Genomic DNA, 17377 nt, shown 5'->3' with positions numbered 1-17377 from the left:
ATATATCTTTGATCGTTGCTCCAAGTGAGGCATATCTTCAGGGGGACATTTACTAGAGCATCAGGTTGGACTTGATCTTTCAGTACGCAACCCTTCAAGAACCATTCACTCACCTCCGGCGACTACCCGGACCGACAACTCCAGATAAGCAGCAAGAAATATTTACTTGACCTGCACAACTCCGATACGGCAGAACGATCATCAAGAAGCCAGTAGCACAATGAACATACCATGGAGAAAATATACAAATGCTTCACAAATACTCAAGCCTTCAAACCTCGCAGAAAGGCAAAGACTTGAAGGCTAGGTCGCAGAAGAGCGCAGACAGCGGGAGCTACACCAAAGGTATACTGAGAACATCTCCAAAGTCTCCTTGAAAATAATCCGATAAGTTCATTCGCATGCTATGCCGACCGACCATTGTCCGGAAAAAAAAACGCGTCAAATCATAATGCTAGCAACAAAAAAAGTATGTCAAGCAATATATACAAGAAGGCGAAAATTAAATCGTCTGTACAAGGGTGCATCATCAAATGACAACCACCACAGAGTGCTGCTGGACAACCGTGAACCAGTCAGCACACAACCCCCCATCTAATCCTTTTTCTTGTCCTTCCCCTTGCCCGGGCGTCTATAATTATACCGCATCCAGTTCTCCGTGACCCACCACTCGGCGACATGGGCCGCATCCCGCACCCAGCCGACCACGTCGGGACTGTATTCCGCCTCCAATGTCTTGGCCAAGTCGACCAGGTTGAAGTTCTTGACGGGGTGCAGCTCGATCGGGTCCTGCGAGAGATCGGTGAAGCGCCACTCAACGTCGTCGACGAGCGGGATGACCAGCCGGTATGCCGGGCGGGCGGCAGAGCGCACGGCCAGCCATGATCCGCCGGTGTTCATGACCGTGAACTGCCAGTTCTGCCGGCCGTCCTTTTCGGGAATCTGCGGGCGGATCATCGACTGGCCCTCGTACATTGACAGGAGATCCTGCGCGGCGTGGCCACTGTCAGGGCCGAGGGAGTGGGACTGGATGAGGAGGTCGAGAATGGTGGGGATGATTTGTTGCGAGATTACGGGGGTAGTGACTTCGACTTGGGGGAGGTGGGGGTGAGCGAAAAGCAGCGGGACGTGGAAGCTGCCGACATGGGGGTTGTCGTAAGGAGTGACACCGCCGTCGTTGGGAAGGGAGAGGCCACTAGATTTGTTAGCAGATTGTCAGATAGTAAGATATTTGATCTGGACATACTGATCACCAGCCATCACGATCAAGGTCTCGTTGATGATCTTCTTCTCGTTCAAGATGCCGATAATCTCCTCCAACCACTCGTCGATGTATCCGATGGTATTGAGGTAGCGGTTGAGATCATTGTTGGATCCTGAGCTGGTCGAGCCCACGATCGACTCATAAGTGTCGTTGGGCATGCCCCAGTGGTGATGCGTGGTGCCGGTTAGGTGGGTCAGGAATAGACGGGTGTGGTTCTTCTCCGCAGCGTCGATGGCGTCCCGGACGTAGTCGCCGAGAACCTTATCTGGGTAGCCGTAGTAGTTGACCTCCTTTTCCTTGACGGGGTAGTGCTTCGCTTTGGGGTTCTCCAGCGTCTCCTTGGTGATGACATCATAGTATCCCAATTTCGGAGTCAGTTTGTCCTGGTTATCGTAGGTTTCCGTGACGGACTGCATCCAGACGGAGTGCCAAGGCCAGGTGCGGTAGTCATTGGAAGCGGGGATGGTGTTGTTCTCGCGCACATCCGGCAGTTGGTTCAAGGCGGTCAGCACATGCGGCATGCACGGCTGGTAGATATGATGTTCGTACTCGCGGTTGAAGTCCGCCACCAGGGGAGTCACACCACACAGGGTACCAACCAGACTCTTCAGAGTGTAGGTCCCCGTGGTGAAGGCATTGCTGGCACTGATGCCACCGTACGACCGACGTCCGTAGTCCTTGACCATGTCGTGCTTGTACCCGGCATCGAAGCCAGTCAGCCACTCCGCGGTCCTAGTAAGGTTGGCAATCCGCTTCTGGACGTCCTTAGGAATCTTCTTGTCGGGGTAGGTCTCCGCAATGCGGTCCCACATGAAGGCGCCGTTCTTCAGGGGAAAGACGTCGCCACGAGTACTTTCGAGCTTGAGCAAGATGACGTGTTTGATGTTGACATTACCGCCAGAAAGAGCGTCATGCAAGGGATCGAGAAGTGGGCTCCGAAGGTTGGAGATGTGGAGAGGGTCTCGGTTGGGATCGTAGTGCCGTGGGGGTGGGTGGATCTTGTCGGATTGATTCCAGTCACCAAAGCCGGGGAGGGGCTCCTTCGGCAGCCACGACCATTGTGGAGGCCGCTCCAACGCCGTCTGTCCTTCCAACCAGCCATAATCTCCCGGCAGCCCTTCTGCTCGAACCGGAGACACCCGGTGGTGTCCCAAGAAGGGAGCGACGGGCAGCGCTTCGGAGAGGAACATGTATGCCGGATCCCACGGACGGACCACGCGCAACAGGAAGAGGCCGACCAAAGGGATCCAGACGGCCAAGCGACGTGCCAGCGAGTGGCCCCGCGGCCTGGGTGGGGCGACAGCTCCGTAGGGCTCCAGCAGGTGAATGGACGATCCGTCGTCACTCTTGTCGTCCAGATAGTCGTCCTCGGAGAGATGGTCGTAACGCTCCGGGTCGGACAGTGGAGTCATCTTGGGGATGAACCCGCGCACACAGCCCGCACAGCATTTGAAGGGTTGTGCCAAGATATTCAGAATCCCCCCCACGGCGCGATGCAACGGAGCGGCGACAAACCAGGCGACAGTGAGCATAATACCCTCGACGATCAAGAAGCCGGTCAGACCGGTCAGGAGGGTGCGCATGGCGGCAGCATCGTGGTGGAAGGTGGTGGCTTGTCTCCAGTGGATTTCGGCTCCGGTGAAGACATAGAATGAGGTATTGGCGGCGGTCATTCCCGACATGATTAGACTATGACCACAGGATTAGTGATGTGGCGTTTTCCCAAGCCGGGGGACGTCAATGAGGGGAGAGAGATCATCTTTACCTGAACGGAACAACGATCACCGCGGAGATGGCGGCGACCGACCGCCACGGCAGTTTCTGGGTCAAGATGCGCACCAGCAGCACGAGGACCACATCTTGGCAAAAGAAGGTGACTCCCCACAGGAGGAATTTGGACGGAGGTAACGAATGGATATGAGCGTAAAGATGCAGGAGCTTAGCACCAAACATGGCCATCAAGGTGAGAGCGAAGAAATAGCGGCGAGTGAAGTCCCAGAAGTGATCGAAAGCCTCCGAGGGCGAGGCGCGCAACCGCACCCAGGCGGCCAGGCAGCAACGAGCCGGATTGAGGTTAACGAGCTTCATGTTGACGAAATCCACAAGAATCAAATCACATGGCACACCAGAAGGAAGACGAAATCATCAAATCACTCCATGAGCCAGCTGGAATGAATCACCGGGATGGAAGGCCGGACGAGAGAGAGAGGGGGGGGGGAGAGTGAAGATGGGAAGAGGGAAAAGAGATGAAGAAGGAGAGAGTGTGAGTGTGAGTGTGAGTGTGAATGTATAGTAGTCGACCAAAGAGGGGAAAGGGGAGACACAGTGGTTTAATGTACAAAGAACGAAAGAAACACGGCTAGCGCATCATAATGGGATGATGGCCGCATGGCAGCTCCCAAGTGGAACAAATTGAGAAAAAAAAAGAAGAGAAAAAGGGCTGAGTTTAGGAGACTTAGATCGGAGCCGCAATCCATTCATTGACTAGACCAGCTAGTTCATTAGAAACTCACAGCTAAGAAAAAAACTGGGGCCGAATTATTGACCGGGTTGGAGCTGCTTAGGAGGCTTAGTGCGTGAATGTCCATACCTCCATATCAATTTTCCATCGTCTCGCAAGACCCTACTGGATGTACACAAAGGGCCGAAATGGACCCTGAATGCCCATAGACCCTGAGGTTGTGATTGGTGCCGTCTCTTCATCCGCGGTAATTTTAGAACCTAAGAGTGGAGTTGGGCACCCAATCAGCCACCCTGCCAAGGCTGCAGGGTCTGGAAATCGGATGGATTTGAGACAGGGGCAATCATTACTGTCTGTAGTGTAGAATCATTGTGCTCAACCGATGAGTATTCCAGCAAACAACCATGAGTCGATCAGTACATGATATGGTAGTAAATAGACATTGACACCAGCTCTCCGCAGTCCCTCCTCATCTATTTTGGCACCCCCTGGCCGGACGAGACCTAGTAGTAGTACCTAGTAGAGTTTTTCTTCTCAAACACCGGGCAAATTCACTCAGGGTCCCCCTCGGCCCGCTAACCCCAGATAGGCAATCTGACAGTCAGCGAAAGTTCTGAGCAGGTGACCTCATTCCCCTTTTGGGTGACGGCAAGTCCCTACACCGCCCAATCACCGCCTTTCATGTGGAGATTCTCCAACGCCCTCTCGCTGCAAATTTCCTCTCCACAGCTGCTCTGCCCTGCCCTGCAGGCGCAGGCACTCCTGCACTCCTGCACTGCCTGTGGGTGTCTCACTCACCAGTCCAGTTCTGCCTGCTGCTGTCAGTCCAACCTTGCCACATGGAGTCCCCAACCTGAACACGAGCAAAATGCCCCCTTTTTGCCTTTGGGGGCTTCCCCCTCGCTCAGGGTCAGTGTCGAATATGCTTCCTGCTGTTTTCCGACAGTCTTCCTGCAGGGACTGGCTGATGGTAGTGCCGCGGGAAGCAGCCGCGGCACGATCACTTCAACGGGATTGCTTGTCTGACGGCTACTTATCGATTTTATCGATTTATTTATTTATTTTAAGGGGTGTCGATCCGGATGCACTGGCCGACACCAACTAAGAGTCGATCCCGTTCACCCCGTTCACTCCCAAGCATTGCCATACAAACTTAGGGGTTCGTGGCAGTATTGGGTATCCGCTCCCAATTTCAAAGATGCCTATCCACCGCGATAGTTGAGACTATCTGTGGTCCTGGAGCAAAATTCAGGCCGGAGATCACCGGGAGGGGCTTCCAGACGGCGGCGCATTGGCGGACCCCAGCTGGCGGTGACACCTTCGCCTTGGCTTTCGTATTGCCGGAACTCTGGCCGCCAGAGTCACTCTGCCTGTTGGGGCCAGTCAGCCTTTTGGCAGGCTGATGAAACAACTGGCAGAATTGACGTGCTGTCCACTGGGCTGGACTGTACAGTACCTATCTCGTGACTCCGGGCTCAGACCTCTGGGCCATGCTGCAGCTACTGTTAGTCGAATGCAACCCACGCCTGTCATTAGAAAGGTTCATTTGCACAATCTATCACTACCACTATAATATAATTTTGGTAGATTCATCTCCGACCGTAGGAAGATTCACCATAGTCGATACGTTGCAGTTATGATTTCAGTTCTTGTATATATCCTCCGTACTTTGCTGATAAATACTTCAGTTGTTTATGTTGTTGCTCGAACTGGCAATCCGACTCGTGACACCCAGGAATATATTTCCGCCGCGACCGGTAGGTTCCCTTCCCCCGCCTCATCTACTTCTCACCAGTTTTAAACAACATCACCAGCACGATCATTCATCTTCTTGCTCAGACGATCGCACCCAGATTACTACCTACAGGAATTTAGGAATATTACAGTTTATTGTATTTGCTGACACTCATTGGTCGCTCCATAAGTCCCCGAATCGCATGGCCGATTGAGCCACCGTCCTCGCTAAACTCTACCGGCAGTTGAAACACCCTCCGCCCGCTCACTTGTGACATCCATGATCATTGTCGCCAACATCAGACCTATTGCGACCAAGCTCATCCAAAACCATCGTACTCTGTCGCTAGCCCTGTCGGCTAGTTTGCGAACACACCTTGCTGCGCTTCCCTCCACGATAAAATCGTCCCATTTATCTGCGCCAGCTCCGCTTGATACTGCCCCGCATTCTTCGGTCAGTTGTGCACAATCCGTCCGCCCTCAGTCTTGTACCAGCTGCTACATCGCGCATCCGCCCAGGAGGTCTTAACTCAAGAGGTCTTGGAGTTGCTCGTTATATGCCCGAAGCACATCGGGCTGGATGCGCAACGCCATGTTTGCCCGTGCAACCGGGCTTCAACCACCGCGGTAATCAGTTTTCCGAGATAGCGTGACTGAGCCTGAATCATATGAATGACTGAGTTATGGCCTGCCTGGTCAGTGTCTTAAGCATAACTCCCCTCTCGTATCCACTAATCGAGATTTGTGTTCGGCGCATAGAGTACACCGACATTGGGGAGATCTTCCGCTACCAGCCCTCGATACGCCTGAGGGCCCGCCTTCCACAAACCCCGCAACGGACGGCCATCCAGCCCGTAAATGTCCATTGAAAACAAGAAGTCGACCGTGTGGAATCCTGTTGCCAGTACAATCAGATCGATCGGTTGGACTTCTTCCGTCTCCACATGAATCCCCGTGGCTGTGATCCGCCGACTGGCCCTCGTTTCCAGATCAACGTGCTTGTGATTGAGCACCGGGTAATAGTCATCGGAGAGGAGAATGCAGTTGCACCCGAACAGGTATCGCGGGGTCAGTGTGTTCCACAAATCTGGTTTATTAGGCAGTTGAGATTTCATCATCGCACAATCCACTCGATCTGGGATGGAGAGTAGTCCGGGTTTGTGAGGTACCCATGGAGGGACTTCCGAATGCGCATCAACACCCCGCGCTTCAACCAGCGTACGCGTGCAACCCAAGTCAGCAGAAGTTCCTCAAGGGCCCGATGGGTCGGTCCTGGCGAGGGATAACTCATTTAGGTGACCTTTGGTAGACCGTCAGCCGTGACGCGGTGTTGGCCAGCTCCGGAACTATCTGAATTGCAGAGGCACCTGCTTCTCGTTAGCCTGACTCTTCATTTTCCATGCCAAGAATCACAACCATTCCCGATCACAGCGATCCGTTTGCCTGCAACATCGTAGGTGCTATCCCATCGGGCGGAGTGCATTTGCTTGCCGACAAAGCTACCGAGACCTGGAATGTTAGGGTAGCGAGGAATGTTCAATTGTCCAGCTGCGTAAATAAGGAAGTCGGTGGTGAGCTGGTATTGCGGCTGCATTGAACTCCCCAGATTACTAGTGGAAACGTGAATCTCCATTGTGATTGATGGTTGTCCCAATGTGCTCTATGCACGGTCCAATCGAACCGAGAATGATGACGCAGATTCCATTTACTCGAAACCTCATCAAGGTGCTTCTGTTCAGTGGTTTAGTGCATGGTCGACATCTCGATATGGCGCAAGCTTATACTAGAATTTCCTCCTGGGCAGGGTAATCTCGTGTCCATTTGCCACGCTGATCGTACGAAAATAGCGCGCTGCAGACTATACGTTCATGAGTTGCTGCGGGTTATCGGGTGTCATGTGTTCACTTACTGTCGCATGCGCATCCAGGATACCGGCCCTCATACCATGTCCCTCCAAGATCGCCGTCCTTTTCCACAATGAGGAAGTTGGTGGTGGGTGCGTGACGGAGGAGCTCAATGGCCATACAAATGTCTATTGATCAGCCTGACATGTGACCATGCATCGACACTGGGGTCAGACATACCTGGTACCCTTGCTCCTATGGTAATCACTTAGTAGTGACCAGAGCCTTCGCATATGGGATGTTTATATGTCACGTATGTCATCCTGAAGGCACATAAAATGGTATTATGCCCTGGACCTCTGCAAAAATGCTATCGCTTGCTTTTATGAAGACAACAAACAACGCCAACCCCGCGCGGCGAGGATAAACTGCCCTAGATGGCCGAGCTGTGAATGTGACGGGAGCCCGCCTCCCACATTTTCTTTTCTCTTTGCTACGATTGGCGGTCTCATATCAGTCTGGATTCTCATCGATGGATTGGAGTTGTGACAGGACATCAATCGGCTTGTTCCGCGGGTCGATTCAGCCGCAGTAACATAGCGGCGCGGCGATGATTGCACAACTGACAAGAGCAACATCATTCAAAAACCGCCAACACTGCCTATTTACTGGTACAGCCAATGAAGTATTCTGCAGCTCTGTGAAGCCTGATGCATAGACTCTTGCCATGAGAATTGTCTATCAACCATCGAGCTCACTTGGCGAAACTCACCATCCCAGTTGTTCTTGTGCTTTTGAAGACTACAGGCTAAGTCGATGATGACTGGCAGAAGCCTAACCAGGACTATCATCCCATTGGCATAGGCCCTCGAGAAACATTACATGAACGAACGAAAGCTCGAACGGAAGGAGACTAGTAACTTGCATTACTCTAGTGTCGTCCCGAGGGATCATTTCAAGACAATCTGATTGACTTCCACTAACCCATGCGATACTCGAACAACCAAACTCTTCCGACAGTGTCTGCACCTCATTTTGAGTCCCGACTCTCACTATGCCAACTATACCATCCCCCCAATCCGGCATCGTGGATGGCAATAACTAGCTATGGGAAGCAGGCCCTACATTTGCATGTCATAGGCATCGATGGCATTGTCGTACGCATCATCAACATCACCGGTTCCCTGGCGGATGGTTTCCTTGTCGGTTCCGGCCGCCTTGGCTTGCAGGACCACGGACAGACCATCGGTCTTGACCCGAAGCGCATGGAGGTTGGTGCGGATGGTGCTTCCCACGCCGGCGGTGATGAAGAGATTCCGCTACACCTTGGTCAGAATCATGGTGGGCCACGGTTGGAGTCAAGATAGATAACCATGAAGATGAAGAACATGAGAAGTGCATGCATGAGGAGATGCGACTAACCTTCAGGACCAAAGCTGCGATGGAGCTGCGCATGACCGGCTCCAACTGGGTCAGAGCCTCAGTCACCCGGCTACTCTCCGAGGCCGTGAAGACCGCAGTGCCATTGACGTCGGCAGAGGCCTGGTCGAGGGACCGCTCGACCGCGGCCTCCTGAGTCTGGATCTCGAGGGCTGCGGGCAAGCCTCCAGAGTAGCTGTAGACGGCAGCACTCAGAGAGCCAATGTCGGTGTTGATCTGGGTCAGATCCTGAATAATGGTGGGGATATCCCGCCTGATGACGCGAGCCGTGGCCAGAGCCAGGAGGGAGAGAACCGAAGCGGTGACGAGAGTGAAGCGCATGGTGCTGATGCTGTTGATTGTATCTGTGGTGTGGATGCAGATGAGTTGGTGATTGTTGTTGAGCACCGAGAGAGGAGCGATTGAGCCTTTATATCCGACTCCGAGGGATATGCTGGGCTCCAGACCTGGCCCCGTTGCGCGTGTGTTGCTTTGAATGTCCTATGTTTGACAATGGAGGCCATGGTCCGGTACTTTACTCCGTGAGGCTTGTGTTGCCATGAATTTTATGTCATACGTGTGCTTCGGTCTGCTACAGATCGGTGTCTATTTGTCTGACGACAAGTGCAACAACAAAGCGCCAATGCGGCACTGAGAGATACGCGCGTGTGTACAGTACGGTGTTCTGCTAAGCACCCATCGAACCTGGACTCATTACGGGGAGTTCAGTGACCGAAAGGTAGAAGATTGAACGCGATGGGAAGATCAAGGGACGACGACGATGCACCGGGACCGACAGTCAACGTCGGGATTCTCCCAAATCAACCACCCAATGAAGATCAAATTAGGACAGGAGAAAACCAGGTGTGCAAAGGTGAAACGCCCGTAGCTTCCCTAATTCTCTCTGGATAGGACGGTTGCATAACTTGGTGCTGTTCCACCATTCATCTCACCACCGTGATACTTGCGCAACAGCGGCCTGGGGATAGCCACACACGTATCCTTCCCATCTGCACAATGCCCGACCGCAGGGGGACACGGTACCTGAGTGTGTATCTGCCTTGTGTTTCGACTAAGCCGTGGCCTGAGAATATCCCGTCCGTCACGGGAGAAGATCGGATGAGAGTCACTGAGCGATACTCACGAGCGCGAAACAGTATCCGACCGGACCAGAAAGCTGGGTGTCACACCGGCAAACCTTCCGTTGGCCTAAAGCAGGCATAGAAACGAGGAGTGACTCGGACCGAGGAGACAGCCGTGACCGGCCCCAGGCAGGACGTGAATCAGTCAGCAGTGCCCGAAGACCGGATTGGCCCCTCGGGAAAGACGGAGAGACGATGACGATGAGCAATGTTGATTAGCAAACCGAAACGAAAAAAGAGGGGCCCCAGGCTGACCGAGGCTGGAATTTGGGGAAGGTGAAGTAGGAGGACTCAGGAGGAGGAGAGATATGGAGGGTGGGCCGTGGGGGTGAAATGCTTCATTGCGTAACAGAATGCTTGATTTTGCAGACAGGTGAGTCTTTTTTACTCGTCTGGTAGTCAGGTTATCAGCCTGTCTATCTTGACCATGCCGACTGCCGAGGGGCGGTTCACCGATGATTGCATCAGGGAAGGAAGCAAAGACTGCGATCGGCAATCTTGCTTTGGGAAGCCATCACGTGAGATCACCTGACCAGGCTCTTTACCCCCCGGGGTGCGGGGATGACTCAGCCCTCCCCATGTTATCCGTGCACCAATCAACTGTGGGTGTTTTCATCATAGCCGGACTTTAGGCTAAAGTCCTTTCCTCACTTACTCAACCAAAGTTCAACCAAGTTCAAGTTACGCCACTTCATCTTGGGAAGAAAGCTTGTCCGAGGCTTGTTTTCCGTCTGCGGTCAACTTTCCAATCCCCACCCTTCCTTCCCTCGAAGTCAGCAGAACGTCTGCCGACTGCCCATTGGAGATTAGAGCATGGAGATTCTCCATATCCATCCATGCTTCTGTGCATCCATTTTCTCTGGAGAACTTTCGCGGACCCACCCCGCCCACCTATCGGCCTGGCCACTCGGTCATCTGTTCACCGGAGAAATTCAAACCAGGCCAGCAGCAATGCCAGCAGAAACGTCACCGGCGGCCAGATCTGACTTGGTTCTGTCAGTTTTAAAGCTTTCCCCTCCCAGACATAAACCCATCAGTTCCTGGATCTTCTGTGCTTCTCGTATCTCCTCTCTGGTTCTCCCTGCCCATGATGGCTGCCCCTTTGAACCACAAGGACTTGGAGAAGACGGAGCAGCATGAGTCGCTGCCCGTCGTGGTGACGGCGGAGGAGGCACTTATCCGCGCCCGCCAACAACCGAACGTTGCCCTGCCGCTGCGCATCACCTTTGACCACCATGACCCCGACAATCCGCGCTGCTGGGGCTTCTGGCGCAAGTGGTACATCACCGTATTCGTGAGCATGCTCAATGTTATTACCACCTGGTGCTGTGGTTCTTTCTCTTCTGGCGCCACCCAAATTGCCGATCACTTCCACGTTTCGAGTGAGGTCACCACCTTGTGCTTGTCCCTCTACGTCCTGGGCTACGCCGTTGGCCCTGTCCTACTCGCCCCCTTGTCGGAGTACTTCGGCCGCCAGCCGATCTACATTGTCTCCTGGTTCATCTTGTGTATCTTTCAGTTGCCCTTGGCACTGGCTCCCAACATTGGTACCATTCTCGTGTGTCGTCTGATCGCCGGCTTGGCTGGTGGTGCCCCCTTGACCAACACCGGAGGTACTATCAGTGACCTGTGGGAGCGAGACCATAGTGGCTGGCCCATGGCGGTGTACGGTCTCAGCAGCACCGCGGGTCCGCCCCTGGCGCTCGTCATGAGCGGTTACATCGGCCTCGACCTGGGCTGGCGATGGATCTTCTGGATTATGATGGCCATCAGCGGCGGGTTCTGGATCGTACTAGTCTTCACGATCCCCGAGACCCGCCACTCCATCCGCCTGCAGCGCAAGACGGCCAAGATCCGTCGCCAGATGGAAAAGGAAGGACTGCGGTCGGCGCAGTCGCTGGACGACATCCATGGCGACGACCGCAAGGGGCTGCACCAATTGCTCGCCATCACCTTGACGCGGCCCGTCCGCTTTCTGTTCACCGAGCCCATCACGCTCTTCTCGGCCATCTTCAACGGCTTCCTCTACGGCCTCGTCTACCTTTTCAACGAAGCCTTTCCTCTCGTGTTTGGTGCTCCCCACGGCCACGGCTTCAACGTCGGTCAACAAGGCCTCTGCTTCTTGGGCATCGCCATCGGCCCCTTCCTCGCCTTCGCCGCCCACCCGCTGCAAGAACGCTACTACCGCCGCGCCGTCGCTGCGCACGATGGCCTCAGTGTCCCCGAAGCCCGCATGTGGATGGCCCGCCTGGGCGCGTTACTGATCCCGATCAGTCTCTTCTGGTTTGGCTGGACCAGCTACGCCTCGGTGCACTGGATCGTCCCAATCATCGCCTCGGTCTTCTTTGGGGCGGGCCTGTATATTGTGATCTTGAGTATTCTGAATTACGTGGTCGACAGCTACCAGACCTACTCAGCCTCGGCGCTGGCGGGGGTCATTCTGGTGCGGAACGTCGTGGGCGCCGGGTTTCCGCTGTTCGCGACGCAGATGTACAACAAGTTGGACTACGAGTGGGCATCGAGTCTGCTGGGATTCATTGCGATTTTGCTGGTCCCGATTCCGTTCATCTTCTTTTATAAGGGGAGGGCGATTCGGTTGCGGAGCCCGTGGGCCCGCGAGCATTTCGATTCTAATGAGGATAGTCCTCACTAGTTTATAGACATTCTGATAGACTGAAATATAATTAGATCGTTCATTGTTGTGCGTGAGCTTTACTGGTCAAATTTTCGACGACAGTAGTCATTGTATAGTAGCTTTTTACCCCTGTCATTGGATGTAACTAGGTAAGTGTGCCTGGAAGCGAAGCTGCGGGATAGAGTGAGTCTAGGTTTCTTATCATCGCTCGAGGGAGCGATACATCGACCACTACATCGGAATTCTGCATCTAGTGAATGATGTGTTCTCTCACCATTCCTGATCGGTCGATAGCCTTATTCAGTTCTTTCTCCTGTTATCCGATCATCCCGAGGACAGTCACCTGGTTCACACACATTTGTTACAGCCACGATCGGGGTGGTTAACACGGGAACTGCAATTCCAAATCATGCATCTTCAGGCTCTGATATATCTGATACCATGGTAACCAGAGATTTGTGGGCAGACTGATCAGATTTGCAGCGCCAAGCCCGTGGAAACGTGTATGCGCATTGCATTTTGCATTGTTACCTGGCCATCGCGCCCAACAGCTGACTCATCCATATAGTGGAGGAGGAAACCCCCACCGAAGTATTTGAAATAACCTTCTTTTTAAGTTAGGCAGAGCCTCTTGCTGACGAGCAACACGAGGGTGAATGTGCTGAATCTGCTGGGCGCATCTTGGCTAGCGGGGCGGACGCCGAAGCCAGTCGACTCAGCCTCGCCCCGGTTTCTTTACTAATACGCTCCCTCTTCCCTCCTCCCCCGCCCACCGACAATCCACATTCGCACGGCGACTGAGCACAATCCTCTAGCGCTTTTCCTATTAGGCCATTTACCATGGCCAATCAATCATTGCAAGTTAGCGGATACCGACTCCGAAGAACGCACGAAAAATCCCGGAATGGGTGCCTCAGGTGCAAGCAGCAGCGGAAGAAGGTATTGTACGGAGACAGTGCATGGCTGAACCCTACGGCTCTGCCCGCACGGTGCTGATGTCAATCCCCCCCAGTGCGACGAAAATAGACCCAGTTGCTCCAGATGTACCAAGCGCTCGTATACTTGCCGATATCCGTTCCCTCTCAGCGATGGCTATCTGTCAGAAGAGCCGGAGTCAGCGGCCCATTCGCCCGTCTCCGACCTGCATGTAATCTCCGGGCCCGAGTCTCCCGGCTCACCCTCACATCATCACCGTCATCGTCATCGACGGTCAGATCCTACGCCTTATTTCGATGAATACCCTGCCTCCCAGTCACGCTCGAGTACGGATGAGGCAAGCCTGGACCCCTTCCGGCTGGGGCCGCAATCTCCCAACTGCCTCGATGCGACCGAGCTAAGCCTCCTAGCCCACTATCTCACGCACACGAGCCACATCATCCCGGTCGACCAGCTCGACCTCTACGCACTTTCCGTCGGCGTACCCAATCTCGCCTTCAGAAGCAAGGCCGTCATGTCTTCATTACTTGCCTTGGCAGCCGCATGTCAGTCCCACGACATAGCCAAGCAGGCCCCGACGCCGCAGAGCCTCCTGCAGATCCGCGAGTTACTGGGGCTAGCCGAGCGCCACCACCGTGCCTCCCTCCGCCACATCCAGGAAGCTATGCAGAGCCCGGAGATGTACGACCACGTTCTCGCCAATGCGGCCCTGATGGTGCTGTACGCCTCGGCCAGCCACTCCATCCGCGTTCACTTGGCCGCTACGGCCAAGCAGCGGGGGCAACGGCTGCCGAGTGAGCTGCTGCCACAGCACTCGCAGTGGATTTCGTTTACCCGTGCCGCACATACGGCATCTACCGCGGTGCTGAATGACATTGTGAATGCGACGGACGGAGCTAGTCCGGCCATGCATACCGAGCCAAGTCTCCCTAGCACAGCCCTAAACACCCCGGGGGTCATGTCTCCACAAGACGGCCCCTCCGAGCACACAAAGCGTCTCTTCCTGCCCATTGTGGCATCAACCTACACCCAAGCCTTCGAACGTCTACGTAAGAGAGCAGAAACCACAGCCACTCTCCTGAAAGACTCGAACCGATCTAACAACATGGCCCAACTCCACGCATCCATCGAAACAGTCTCCATCCTCGAGCACTGCGCCGCAGCAGCTCTCACCCTACGCCGAACCCCCGCAACCAGCCCCCAAACCCAGGCCCTAGCCCTGCACAAACGCGCGCGCGTCTCGCCCTGGGTCGCGAAATACATGATCAGCGTGACGTCGATGGAGGCGCCGCAGATCCTCCGCCGGATCATCATGTCATTCCTCAATAAAGCGCCGACGGAGTATCTGGGTCTCGTGCAGTCGGTTCTTGACTCCTCGTCCATGGGGATGGAAAGCTCCGCCTTCGCCAAGGTGGGAGTGCTGACGGCGACGCATGTCCTGGCGATGGATATCTTTGCACACTGGCTGGTGCTGGTTATGTTGCTGGATGGGGTGTGGTGGATTGGGGGGATCGGCCAGTGGGAGTTGGGGCAGGTGTTGGCCGTGCTGAAGACGCAGGATTCGCTGGGCTTGGCGGAGACGGGGGAGACGTGGTGGCCCGAGAGTATGTATCTGGTCAAGCGGGAGCTTAGTCCTAGTGCTTTGTGAGTCTTACGACATGTAGAGGATAGAATTGGGTACTTGGATTCCAAACACATGTAGATGGCTGTTTCAAAGCGTCCGAATGTCTTGGCAAAGTAAGCACAATGCGCTACCCATCGAGACCCCGTAACTCTAGTATCGTCGAACAAGACAGTCATCTGCAGAATCCGCCAAGCGATGATTCGATGAATTGCCAAGCATCATTGCATGCCAAGTGAGTGAGACGCAGGCATTGCGCTGGCAAGAGGTAGGGCTGAGAGAGCGGCGTATGACTAATACGCTTCAACCTGAGGGTGTGGCTGTGCTTGCGTATACTGACGCGCTGTGACAATAGGATAGTATATGCGCCGTGAGTTGGGCTGTCTTGGCTATTGAATGTCGACATTGTACCAGAGAATAAGAATCCATAGACGCAACAATATATAAAGCAACGAATCTCCCGCCCATCTCGACATCATCAGCCTAGCAATACGAGCACAACACAACTACCTACCGCGTTGAAAACTACATCTATCTCAACTCTTCACCATGTATCTCAAGTCCACCTTCCACTCCATCCTCGCGATGGCCCTCACCCTCGCAATTTCAGGTCAAGCAGCACCATCACAGTCGCTCACCTCACGCGCAACCTCCGACCTACCTATAACAGCTCAACTAAAACTAGCAAACACGTACTTTCCCTGCCCCTGGCCCTGAACCATCCCCCCCCAGAAAACCAAGACTAACCAAAGAGAAGAGCAACCGAGCGCTACGCCCTCCTCCCCAACGACACCGACTTCATCTACGACTTCACGGCCACCAACTCCAACAACGAAACCGCCCTCCCAATAGCCAGCAGCCAGAACTGGCCCGCCCTCGTCGGCGTCGGCCTCTCTTTCAGCATCTCCCAGCTGCCAGGTACATTACCCTACCCAACCCGACCCAATCCAAACCCAACCCACCCCCACTATCAAACCAACTAACCACAACAAAGCATGCACAATGTCCTTCCTCCACCTCCACCCCCGCGCCACCGAACTCTTCGCTTTAACGTCGGGCCGCATCCAAAGCTACATGGTGCCCGAGACGGGCGTGGTCGACGCCACGGGCAACCAGCGCGTGGTCAGCACGGAGCTGACCCCGGGCACGGTCACGATCTACCCGGCGGGCTCGTTCCATACGCAGGTGAATCCGGACTGCGAGGCGGCGAACTTCACGGCGGCGTTTAATTCCGAGGAGTTTGCGGTGGGGCTGGTGTCGGCGAGGTTGTTTGCGTTGCCGGATGAGGTGGTGGGGAGGGCTTTGGGGGGCGTGGGCGCGGAGGAAGTACAGAGGATTAGGGGGTTGGTGCCGGATGAAGCTGCTTTGGTTGTGGGGGAGTGTGTGAAGAAGTGTGGGTTGGAGCAGTAGGGTTGCTTGGGGGGAGGGTTTGGGGGGGCTGAAGGGGAGGGGGATTGACAGTGCCAAGGGTTACTGGGTTGAAGGAAGAAGTGATGCCCGCATAGGGGAAGGGTTGGGGGATTGGGATATTCCGACTGTGGGTGAGGTAAGGTCGCGGTATATTGTATAGCAGGTTGTCTTTTTAAACAAATGAACTATGTAGTGGGTTACTGGGCTTTGCTTATTCTATAAATATTAAGAACATCCAGTTGTGTATATTTGTTGTAAGACGCAGGGTGAAGAAAAAATACTATAATAGTTGATGATTCTTGATGATCAGATCATATCCGACTAACCAATAAGTTCTATCACTATAGCTTTCGATAGAATTGATGATGAATGTACAGGATGATATATACTATATGGGTTGCTGAATAAATAATTGCTGAAGGAAGGGAAAATGTATGCTGAGCACGTCATTTTCTGTGGCTGAAACTAAGTGTAGTATAGACCGATAGGGATGTTAGAAAGTTCGGGATGATTGTGGATTATAGATGGGTTTCATGAGCTCACTAAATTATGATTATGTTTTAGTTTCGAAACTATCTCTGTTACTTTGTTTTGGAAAATTTAAAGAATCATGAAGCAGCTATTCTACTAGGCGGGGGCACCAGAATAGAATCTTTACCTTTCAGGCTGGCAATTATGTTTGATTCTGGCTTATCTTTGCCTGATGACTGGGAGGGCCGAATGGTGTATGTAAACCGTATATCCCCGGCTAACAGTAACTTGGAACTTATCTTTTCTGGCTTCACCTGCGATCTTAGATTTACTGGCTCTCTGATACATTTCGCTGTGTGAAATGGGGCAAGTGGAGTGGTGCCGCTTCCTGTAATAGGCCGAGACCGGTTTTCTCAATTGCTGCGATGATGCAATGGATT

The 17377-nt window shown here is 53.8% G+C and overlaps 7 protein-coding genes across 7 annotated transcripts; 3 read left to right on the top strand and 4 right to left on the bottom strand.

Moving 5' to 3' along the window:
* Window positions 1-394: 394 nt before the first annotated feature.
* Window positions 395-3389, bottom strand: ASPACDRAFT_80342 (sulfatase domain protein). Its single transcript, XM_020205628.1, has 3 exons — window positions 3030-3389; window positions 1247-2953; window positions 395-1195 (listed from the first exon to the last, which is right to left on the bottom strand). Exons 1-3 carry the CDS (start codon window positions 3350-3352, stop codon window positions 595-597), a joined length of 2631 nt encoding a protein of 876 aa, XP_020053790.1. The 5' UTR covers window positions 3353-3389; the 3' UTR covers window positions 395-594.
* A 2801-nt stretch (window positions 3390-6190) lies between these two features.
* Window positions 6191-6574, bottom strand: ASPACDRAFT_45539 (uncharacterized protein; the record flags this gene model as incomplete). Its single annotated transcript, XM_020201621.1, has 1 exon — window positions 6191-6574. One exon carries the CDS (start codon window positions 6572-6574, stop codon window positions 6191-6193), a length of 384 nt encoding a protein of 127 aa, XP_020053789.1.
* Window positions 6575-6746: 172 nt separating this feature from the next.
* On the bottom strand, window positions 6747-7092 carry ASPACDRAFT_45538 (uncharacterized protein; the record flags this gene model as incomplete). Its single annotated transcript, XM_020201620.1, has 2 exons — window positions 6747-6826; window positions 6876-7092. 2 exons carry the CDS (start codon window positions 7090-7092, stop codon window positions 6747-6749), a joined length of 297 nt encoding a protein of 98 aa, XP_020053788.1.
* Window positions 7093-8424: 1332 nt separating this feature from the next.
* Window positions 8425-9064, bottom strand: ASPACDRAFT_45537 (cell wall mannoprotein 1 family protein; the record flags this gene model as incomplete). The annotated part of the gene is made up of 2 exons (XM_020201619.1): window positions 8425-8622; window positions 8726-9064. 2 exons carry the CDS (start codon window positions 9062-9064, stop codon window positions 8425-8427), a joined length of 537 nt encoding a protein of 178 aa, XP_020053787.1.
* A 1560-nt stretch (window positions 9065-10624) lies between these two features.
* On the top strand, window positions 10625-12517 carry ASPACDRAFT_1890092 (MFS transporter; the record flags this gene model as incomplete). The annotated part of the gene is made up of 1 exon (XM_020198558.1): window positions 10625-12517. Exon 1 carries the CDS (start codon window positions 10952-10954, stop codon window positions 12515-12517), a length of 1566 nt encoding a protein of 521 aa, XP_020053786.1. The 5' UTR covers window positions 10625-10951.
* Window positions 12518-13339: 822 nt separating this feature from the next.
* Window positions 13340-15083, top strand: ASPACDRAFT_53670 (Zn(II)2Cys6 transcription factor; the record flags this gene model as incomplete). The annotated part of the gene is made up of 2 exons (XM_020202782.1): window positions 13340-13438; window positions 13512-15083. 2 exons carry the CDS (start codon window positions 13340-13342, stop codon window positions 15081-15083), a joined length of 1671 nt encoding a protein of 556 aa, XP_020053785.1.
* Window positions 15084-15506: 423 nt separating this feature from the next.
* Window positions 15507-16466, top strand: ASPACDRAFT_1890090 (germin family protein; the record flags this gene model as incomplete). Its single annotated transcript, XM_020198557.1, has 3 exons — window positions 15507-15748; window positions 15814-15974; window positions 16051-16466. The coding sequence occupies exons 1-3, from the start codon at window positions 15606-15608 to the stop codon at window positions 16464-16466; spliced, it is 720 nt and encodes a 239-aa protein (XP_020053784.1). The 5' UTR covers window positions 15507-15605.
* Window positions 16467-17377: the final 911 nt, after the last annotated feature.

Source organism: Aspergillus aculeatus, assembly GCF_001890905.1.
Source record: "Aspergillus aculeatus ATCC 16872 unplaced genomic scaffold ASPACscaffold_13, whole genome shotgun sequence".
Classification (NCBI taxonomy): domain Eukaryota; kingdom Fungi; phylum Ascomycota; class Eurotiomycetes; order Eurotiales; family Aspergillaceae; genus Aspergillus; species Aspergillus aculeatus.
This window is presented reverse-complemented; position numbering and strand designations above follow the sequence as displayed.